This window comes from Callionymus lyra, chromosome 16 (genome assembly GCF_982586985.1).
Source record: "Callionymus lyra chromosome 16, fCalLyr1.hap1.1, whole genome shotgun sequence".
NCBI classification, from domain to species: domain Eukaryota; kingdom Metazoa; phylum Chordata; class Actinopteri; order Syngnathiformes; family Callionymidae; genus Callionymus; species Callionymus lyra.
In genome coordinates, this window is record NC_141833.1 from 1991592 (window position 1) to 2001554 (window position 9963).

The window sequence follows — 9963 nt, forward strand, 5'->3', positions numbered from 1 at the left end:
TAGTTCTGAGGTGAAAAGTCTGAAACTGAAAAATATTTGTAACATCAGAAAAACTGCTTTGATGTGTGCGTGCGTTAGTGCGTGCTAGCAATGTTGACGTTTCATAAAACATCTTTAGAAAGCGTCTCATGCTAAAAGCATGTCCAGAGAGTGATGAGGTTGCACATGTCAGCAACTCACTCACTTATTCTAGTTATATTCTTCATGTCTCTTTAGCCTGACTTTGAAATTCATTCTGTTAATATAATTAATAAGTAATAATTCAAGTGAAAGGCTGTCACTTTAAAAAACAACATTTTGGTTCATGGCAATAATCATCGGATACGTTGATATCAAAACATACGAAACAAATATTTTTATTCATAAACAAATTTAATACATAGTTATATTTGAGACAAAAAAAAGAATGAAAATACAAAAGTTTTTCCTTAGCGAAAAGTCCACTGGTTTGATTCCCTTTTGTTAAATTCACAAGATGAACATAAGTCCCTTTTTAGCATTTGGAATACAATGAAGTCATTTGGTTTTGATTCAAGAAGTAAAAAAAAAAAAGCAATTTCCAAAATAAAATTCCTATCCCTAAACCAAAGATGGTTCCAATATTGACAAATCAGAGAAGTATCCTGAGGTGCATGATCGTAAACAAGTACAAATGTATATTTACACTGTTAAGTTGAAGAGAGAAAATATTTTGTTCACTGGGTAGCAAGCCAACTTAGTGTTTTTATAAAATATATAAAGTGGTTCTCGCCATCTCCCAAGTAGTTCACACCAGTTGGTCTTCAAACATTTCATACCTCTGTGATTGTTAAAGTGTCATGGCAAAAATAATAGTAGAATCAAAGGACATGCTTTGGCACAATCGCGTGAGAGAGAACAATAATCTGACGTCCTACAAAGTGCTCTGTTCAGTTGTGAATGGATACAAATAAGCCAAAGTGGCTGTAAACACAAATCACAGGAAATTCCCAAAGTAGTTATAGATTTAAATCTGATTCAACAAATCATGTTTTAGTAGTAAAAAGGTCATGGAGAAGTGTTTAGTGATTGACAGCCACTGATGTAACAATGTTAGAACATAAACATGTTTTTCAATGAGTTTTTTTCTCCTCAGAAGTCATTCATTAGGATTCTCCCTTTTTGTCTTTTCCTCCTGCATTATAAGTGGAGAGACCTCACAACAGAGAGCCTTCACTGGTTTAACGTGACGCATCAACGGCTTCTGATCCTCCTCTGTGACCTCACCTTGGTGAGAACATCGATGTCAGTTGATCTGGGTATCTTCTCCACAGACCTCTGCCACAACCCCTGAGCAAACAAGCACACCAACGACAGTCAAACCAAACATTACAAATCCTCCCAGTACTGAATGAACGTGAATGAATCTCACGTAGTCTGAGCCTGATTGGCCAGATGAGGAGGGTGCATAGCACCAACACGGCGACCACGGCGACTCCACCGGTCACAGCGATCATGACGTGGTGATAGTACCAAACGCAGGCGGGACAACACACCTCCGTCCTGTGAGACACACACATACACACACAAACATACATATAACATCAGAGAAACTGCTGTGATGTGTGTGTGTATTGGTGCTAACAATGATGACGTTTCATGAAACAACATATTTAATTTCACTCTGTTCTAAACTAGTCATTCAATGATGCTTGACATTGTTTGAGCGCCTCCTACTCAGCTCGGGAAATGTTGGATCCGTTTCATGAAAACTCAACACATCAGTAGTCGGTGCCAACATGTGCCTGCTCACCGGCAAGGGTGCATCGCCTGGATGAACATGACAGCGGCTCCGTTAGCAAACTTGTCGGTGAAGCTCATGGCTCCGTAAACAAACGCTCCACTTTGCTGCAGAGAGAAGAAAAAAGTTTTTTTGTCCCCGACTCTCCTGATTCCTGATAATGAGCAGCATTTGGAGTGTTTAAAAAGAGAGAAAACACAACATGAGAAAAAACCGTTTACCAGATGTTCAGGAGAAAAACATAAGATCAGAGGATATTTTTCCACCCGTACACCTTTGAACAGGTCAAACATTCTTGTTAAATTCACAGGATTCAATAAAAAAAGATAAGACAAACTGATAAAAGGTAGCTTTAGATTTAGGCTCGTCTCACTTATAGAACAGAAATACTGACAGCGCTGTTCGCAGTCAAGTTAAATGACAAATCATTTTTAAAACACTGAGCTTGTAGTGCTTCTGTCCTAGACTCAGATGATAAAATCTCTGCTAAGATATTAGTTTGCCCTTATATGAAGTTATTCTCCCTTTATGATTTATTTTATCAATATAATTACCAATCAAAATAACAGTGAGCCGGGTACACAGCAGGACGCAAAAGCGTTGATGTAAATGTTTTAATCTTTCTTAATATCAATGAACACTAAAATAAATGCTCTTATCGGGACATCCTAAAATGTTCGTTAGAATCTTCCTCCAAGGTATTTTGCCATTTCTCATCGATGCATTTGGAGAATGTGAGGTTATATTTTAATACTCCACCGAGCAGGCTCCCACAAACAAAGTCTACAAACTAGTTTTGGTTCTTTTGGACCTGCTGGTTCTCCTCTCCTCCTTCTGTTAACCAATCCTCCTTTACAAAACTGGTCTGAGCCGCCGTTCCTCAGGATTTATCATATGTAAAAGTTCAGGACCTCACAAGACGGTTACCGTGGTTACTATTGTCTGACTTCCTCCACCAAACTACTTCTCAGCCCACTGGTCACCATGGCAACCGGCAGGAGACACTGACCGTCTGGTCCCCGATAAGCTCGGCCGTCATGGAAAGGGAAATGACCAGGATGGTGGCGGAGCCGGCCCCCAGCAGGACGGCGGCACCATAGACCCTCTGGCCCATGCAGGAATCCAGCAGAACCCAGCTGGTGAAGGCCAGGATCAGCAGCAGGCCCAGGAAGTAGGTCACCTGTGGAGGAAACACTTTAAGAAAGTGCCAGAAGAATTCAACCCGAAACAAAAAGCCAATAATCTAGAGTTCGTTCATCACAGCGACCTATTATGTCATCAGAACAAAGAGCAAATAATCAGTTATCAGGTTAATAAATATGTCAATCGAGTAGATAAGGCTCCTTTGGACGTCTTGATCCGTCCCCGGGACCATTAGTCACGAGTCATACGTTGCATAAGAGTCAAAGTTCAATCTGCCGACTCACTGGAGTTTCAGTTGGTGAAGGTTACATACGTTTTTCCCGATGAGTTTGTTGAGCGGCTTCATGATGAAGGAGGACAGGAACCCGCTCAGGTACATGACCAGAGGAATGGTGGCGATGAAATTCTGCAGGGAAGATCAGGAGGGGTTAGAGATGAGGACGAGAGCACGTCAGCCACGGGCACTCTTTACTTTGGGCAGCAGCAGCGAGTAGGTGAGGTACATGGAGATGTAGGTCTGCGACAGGTTGACGATGAGCCTGGTGCACATGTAAAGAGCGGCCACCTGCGACACACACACCGACGCTTAATGTCATCGCCACGGGAAGCGTTTTACGTTCGGCTCTGACCTGGTAGAACGACGGCTGCCTCAGCCAGCACCTCCACTGCAGAAGGAGAGGCAATCTTTTCTGACGACGAGGAAGCAGAGGCGTTTTCTCCCCCTCAGAAACCTCATCCTCCGACTCCCCTCTCCTCCTCGTCTCAGATGTTCCCAGGTGGAAGAGGAGGGAGAAGACGATACCGATGCCCAGCACGATCAGAGCCAGGTTCTGTCATCACAAGTCAGTTCAACTGGTGTCGGCTCAATCGTGCACACCAATTATATTAAAAACGATAAGAATCAAAAATTATAATTACAGTGAACTGTAACAAATCAAATAAAACTAATGAAATGTTTATTTAGTGCAAGTAACCAGAGTAAAGTCTGACAAACATTTACATTGTTCATTCGGTCGTGTTGGCTCCTGTGTTTTTGCAAGGTACAGTACATTAACACACATTTATATAAAGAATTCTCAAAAAAATGTATGAATAAATGTTTGTTTTTCATTTTGTAGGAGTTGGCAGGCAAGCTACCTAAAGAGCGACTAATGTGTTGATTTAAATGTGTCTTAAATTGATCTTGAACCTCGATTGTATCATCAGTATGTGTCCGTTTGTACAAAACTCTCTTTTCATTCAAATATTTACATTAGAAAATGTGCTTAAGCCCCGCCCACTGAAAACACTGTTTTACTGGAGATTAAATCTTGTTTACTACAACCACTCCCACTCCGCTGTGATTGGTCAAGTATCGAGGTTTGTCAGCACGCATCATCAATCCCAGAGGTCTCCACCTCCAAGGGACTTGTTGTGTAAACAAAGCAGGCTTAATTACAGCTGGCTGGAAGAGGAGTGAAGCAAGTATTACGTCATTATGGACTTCACTCTCGTAACCTCTTGTTCGACAAAATTTCAGAAGGGGCAAAACTTTACAAGGTCATAAATTCTAAACATCGTCATGTAGAGGGACTGTGTCTTGGACCACAGAATTAGATCATTTAAAGGTGATTCATCACAACATTTCACAATATTTGCAATTGTGTGTATGATCCAGTTCTCACTGATGACATGTGGTGCTTTTGCAGGACATATTTGTGTGAGGATGAAGGACTTTTTAATGTTCTTCAATCGACTCACATATCCTTCTCTAACCATCTACATAACGGGCACAATGTTCAGAGACTGAACAAAGATTTCAGGGACAATCTGGAACATTATTGTAACTGCTAAAGTAAGACAGTTAATATTTTATACATGACTTTTATATTTTGTAATTTTTCTGACCTTATTTCTTACCTCAACGCTTAGGTTGAAAGATGCAACAGTATATAAAGTTCCATAATGCAATCATATGAAACGTATTCATATTATTTTTCATTTTTTCTCTAATGATTGGTTTAAAGGAAAGTTAAACTATATCTATGTCTAAATCGATATTTCTAGGTATGTATAGAGAGAAACTTTGTTAAACCTTTCTGTTTGTTGTTGGGGTGTTTTTGTTCAAGTACTGTATCTTTAAGCATCTAAATATTAAATAAATGTCAGGAAGAGTTTGACTTGTGCAGTAATAATAAATAGAATCTAAATTAAACATTTCCTTAACCTTCACGTAATACATTCCATTGCCTTGCTTTGATCTTCCAACAAATTAAAATAAAAAATGTCGACATCAAAAACTGGTTCATCAACTCTTGTTAGTCAAGCCTGGGTGTCTACACCGTCTACACTTTGCTTTGAACTTGAACAAGAATACATTTCTACAAACTGCAAAAGAAAATATCATGACTTAAGATAACAAATGACTCCAAGATAAACTCCAACCAAGGATCCAAGATCAGGTTTGGCTGCATTATTAGATTTTTTTAACTGTCATGCAAGTTTTATGAGGTGCTGTAGAATGGCTGCTTTGGCGCTTTATTCTGTTTTCTATTGCTTATTTTGTGTGTTAACTATTCACACACACATTGACACACTGATGGCAGTAGGCTGTGACGCAGCAACAGGAGAAATCAGGCTAAAGTGAATGAAAAGGTGAGGTATAATTATTATTCTTTGTGGGACTTTTTAATCAACAATGACAACGAAAAACATTGCACTTAATTTAAGAAGCTGGATATTTTGAAGTAGTTTTTTTTCATAGAGGCGCCCCACTAGTAATTATTAACAATTTCACATTTTGTTTCCACGCTCTATTATTCCCGAATGTAAATGTGTTGCTCACCCTAAAGATGGACATGTCTCCTGGTCCTAGAACACTGTCGGGTAGACTGGAGTCATCCTTTCCTTGCATGTGGAACAAGAGATAAGCCAGAGCATACACTGTGATGTTGGCCACAACTGTGAAGGCATATCTACAGAGGGAGAGTGTGAAGGGAGACGACATGTTAGTAAACCACATCATAATTCTTCCCCATTAGTTGCCATGACTTGCATGTGTGTGTGTGTGTGTGTGTGTGTGTGTGTGTGTGTGGTCACCTGTAGGCAGTGAGTTCGACTTTAGCGTCCTCACAAGTGACGAGCTCAGGTATGAGTGACAGGTGGGAGATCTGAGTGGCGGCCCATCCGAACTGAAAGATGATGATGAAGGGGATGAAGTAGGTCAGACTGACCCACTGTGGGGTGTGACCGTCACAGCCCACACACTGGTTAAAGATGAAGGTGAAGGACAGGATCACACTCAGCGTTCCTGAAACAGACACATGAACACAACGGCTAGTTCAGACATCTGTTGAACCTAAAGTGAGTCTGGGAGTTTACAATTACAGCAACCACCAACAAAAACAAGATGAATTTGGTCATATATATATATATATATATATATATATATATATATTTTAATTTTGAATTATCTCAGACTGATGTCAACATTTACCTTCTAACTCACAGTTACAAACATGTTTACTCTGAAACATCTTGCATGTCTGTTTGTTTTGAACCAAAGTTCACACAGAATAAACTAAACTCTAACAACGTTCCAAAAAACAGCCTTTTGGGAGTAAAATCACACACAGTATTCTAATCTCTCAATATATGGATAGGATTTTAAATCTGTCTGAAAGATCACACATATACTAGTGTAAACAATAAAGGTGCCACATAACGGTGACGTGAAAAGGAACTAAGGTAGCAGGGAATCATTTGAAGTGAAAACAACAGATTAATAGCTTCTTGTTTTCTCACACTCACCAACTAAATGCCAAGTCTTCCTTTTGCCGTAGTTTCCACAGCCGGCCGTCTGGTCCGACTCATAGCCCACCAGTGGTGTGGAGATGCCGTCCGCAAATTGTCCTACCAGCAGCAGGACCCCTGTGAATGGAAGACAGTCGGGTCGGATTTGAACCTTAGGATGACGCCACCTTAATCCAGAATGACAAGTTATGTCCTCTGGACCAGGAGTTGAGAAAACTAGATCCGGTTCAGAATCGATCCAATAGAAGTGGAGTTACATTTTTCAGTTGAACTTTTTCATTTGGCCCTGTATGTTATTGAGCTTGACATACCTGGTACAGGGGCTTTAACCTTTTTATTATAGCTGGGTCAAAGTGACCCTGAGGCCCAGAGGCCCGAAAACAAATGTGTTTGAGGTATCCCTTGTGTTATCTCTGGGTCAAGATGAACGACGCCCCTGGCTTCCAGAACTACACACGCAGAGGCGGAGGTTGTTCATCTTGACCCAGAGACAACACAACGAAGGGATACAACAAATGCATTTGTTTTCAGGCCAACTTGAACCTGACATAAAAATATGCTTAAAGCCATTTTAATTATCATTTTTGGTTAATGACATAATATTGACACATGACCTTAAAAGCAATTAAATATTTTAAATCATTTTTGGATATTTTTCACTACCTCCTGTCTGCAGATTTAGTTAATGTTAATGATGCGCCAGAGAGGTTGGTAAAACAGAAGTATGTTAATAGAGAAAGCTGTCATTATAATCGGGTAAGGAAGCAGCTGGTTGATATAGTTCCATCAGTGAATGACCTGTGGTAAGTGGACATCTAAAAGTATGAAATCCATTCAAGTTAAACAATTGTTTGACCATCATCAGCCATTGTTCAACACCTTCTTCTTTGTTTTAATGCAGACCTATTTATGCGGCCCTCGTAATGTCAAAGTATGATCATGTATAAATGGTTCTAATGCATTAACAAATGTATTTTTTATTTATTATTATTTTACATTTTCACATAACACTTATTTACTTTTTCACTCCTTTTTGTGTGTAATTTTTCGAGTATATATTAATCCCTCAAAACATTTTTTTAAGTTAGTTGAAGAAATGTTTAGAAAAAAACTCATATATACAAAAATAAAATTGAAGCTTGTTTAGCTCAATAAATGTCACGGCCTAATTTCCTTTTATTTTAGTGATTTTTTCATCTTTCTTTTGGCTTGACGGCCCCCAACAACATTCACAGATTTACTGTGGCTCTTGAAGAATTATAATTGCCCACCTCTGTTCTAATGTGTGGTTGGGATTTAGTTCCACTATCACAAATCTATTTCATGTACTATTACTATCTTAAATATTTGGTTGGGGAAATGATTCATAGGTTGTTTTTGCTTGCATTGACTTTTCACTTCCTAATTTTAAACAGACAGCAGACAAGTCACATGTTTTAATGAGGTAAAAAGACGTTAAAAATAGTTGGTTTTACGAGACGAACAGCAGCATGAAAGTGTGTATGACTGCGTTGAGGGTGGGCCATCATAAAATGTAAACCCAGCTGCAATCCCAAGACATAAGTAACCCCATCACTGGACACCTATCCCTTGGAGTCTTTATGAAAGACGCTCTAGAAATAACCATTACTTACTTATATTTGAAAACATGTCACTTTAGCATTGTTTCAAGGACTCAACGCTTTTGCTATATTGTGTTATTTGTTTTATTTATTATCTGCCTCATCTGGAATGTACACTTTGAAGTGGCAACTGATGTTACACAAATGGGATGCGTTTCAGTTGACCAAGTGTGTAAAGATAATTGAGAATATACAATACTGGTGGACCTGAGAGAAAGAGGCAGAAACAACCACAGAGATCAAGTTGTTCAGTCGAACGTTACCTGCATACGTGGTCTCGAAGCCCAGCACGGAGTGGTAGAAGATCAGCAGGTAAGTGAACCACATGGAGGCACACAGGTCGTTGAGAAAGTGTCCCACCGAATAGCTGAGCTTCTTCAAGAAGGGCAGCGACCTGCCTGGTTCCGACATGGTGTGGATCTACTCGCACACCGACGCGCTGACTTGACACAAACTGACTCTTACTTATTAGCGTTTGGTGGATTGAATGAAAATCAAAAACGTATTTTTAAAGGCTTTCATTGGACGATTGTTCCAGTGCTGCTCCAGGATGCAGGAAGAGAAGTAACTGACAGTCTTTGGAGCTGCCAGTGTCTTCGAGCGATCAGGTGACACATGCCGCTGAGGAGGGACTGGATCCTCACACAGTTACCAAACGCTGACACTTTCCGCCTTTGTATTCATGGTAACCGACATTAGAAAGGCAATGAGTTGATCAGCGACGCTTTCTGCGCTGCTGTTTGTTCACAAAAAGCAGAATAAAACTTGGAAATTCAAATTATTTTGACGACGGAAATCTGTGACATAAACGCTTCCAGATGTAAACAACAACGCAGACCGGCAAAGATGACGCAATAAGCTCATCAGCCAATGAGCGGACAGGATTTGGGTTGGAGCGAGAGGACAATCGGTCGACATGGGGAAAAAGGTCGTTTTGAAGCTATACACTATCTAGAAAAAGACAATCTTAAACGTACAGAAACAACAAAACACGAGCGTTATAAGTTGTTGTAGGACGTGACAGATATTAAATAAATTACAAATGATGAAAACATTTCGAAATGAATCGTTAAGACAGAGAATCACTGTCTCTATCTAGCCATCTTTGCAGCACGTTAACATCCTCACTAGACTGGCTCAGGTGCCAAAGATCGATCCATTTCCGGTGGCTCAGGTAGATGGTTCTCCAGCTCTTTAGTTCATACAAAGCATTATTATGACTTCACAGAAAAGCTTTTGGTTTGAATTGACGTTTCCTAAATACTATAAAAACGCTAGTAACCCTCAGACCTTTCACAAAGACAATCAATCCATCTTAAAATTATTTTTTAAATTATTCATCTATTATGTTTGCTTACGTTTTGTACCGTTGTTAATATCCTTGCTTTGCAGTCATTACTGGCCCCAAAAAAATACAGACAGATCAGGGTACATTCTTTACCAGGGCCGTCACTTCAAGAGCTTTTACTCGCAGCTTGGGGGTTGAAACAGTAAAGTGTATTTGAATCTTTTAACTGCATTTTCCCATACAAACTTGGACAAGTTCTCAACCGTAATAGCAGTTTTTAAAGCATGTATGTTTGAATAACCAGACGTTATCAAGTGATGAGACATCCGAGGTCTAAACCAATATTTTACTGAATTCAG

At 39.7% G+C, this 9963-nt stretch overlaps 1 protein-coding gene across 1 annotated transcript; it reads right to left on the bottom strand.

The window, feature by feature from the left end:
* Positions 1 to 58: 58 nt before the first annotated feature.
* On the bottom strand, positions 59 to 9135 carry LOC148063184 (major facilitator superfamily domain-containing protein 12-like). Its single transcript, XM_087811946.1, has 11 exons — positions 8580 to 9135; positions 6692 to 6811; positions 5981 to 6191; positions 5727 to 5856; positions 3532 to 3732; positions 3375 to 3467; positions 3216 to 3308; positions 2769 to 2939; positions 1772 to 1866; positions 1391 to 1521; positions 59 to 1308 (listed from the first exon to the last, which is right to left on the bottom strand). Exons 1-11 carry the CDS (start codon positions 8725 to 8727, stop codon positions 1265 to 1267), a joined length of 1437 nt encoding a protein of 478 aa, XP_087668072.1. The 5' UTR covers positions 8728 to 9135; the 3' UTR covers positions 59 to 1264.
* Positions 9136 to 9963: the final 828 nt, after the last annotated feature.

What these genes read in the sequence shown, in the direction of transcription:
- LOC148063184 (XM_087811946.1), bottom strand. Translation starts at nt 8,727, where the DNA reads ATGTCGGAACCAGGCAGGTCGCTGCCCTTCTTGAAGAAGCTCAGCTAT. An exon ending in ACAAACTCATCGGGAAAAAC is followed by an intron (nt 2,940 to 3,215) that starts GTATGTAACCTT and finishes TTTCCTCCACAG; the next exon opens with GTGACCTACTTCCTGGGCCT. An exon ending in CAGGCGATGCACCCTTGCCG is followed by an intron (nt 1,522 to 1,771) that starts GTGAGCAGGCAC and finishes TGTGTCTCACAG; the next exon opens with GACGGAGGTGTGTTGTCCCG.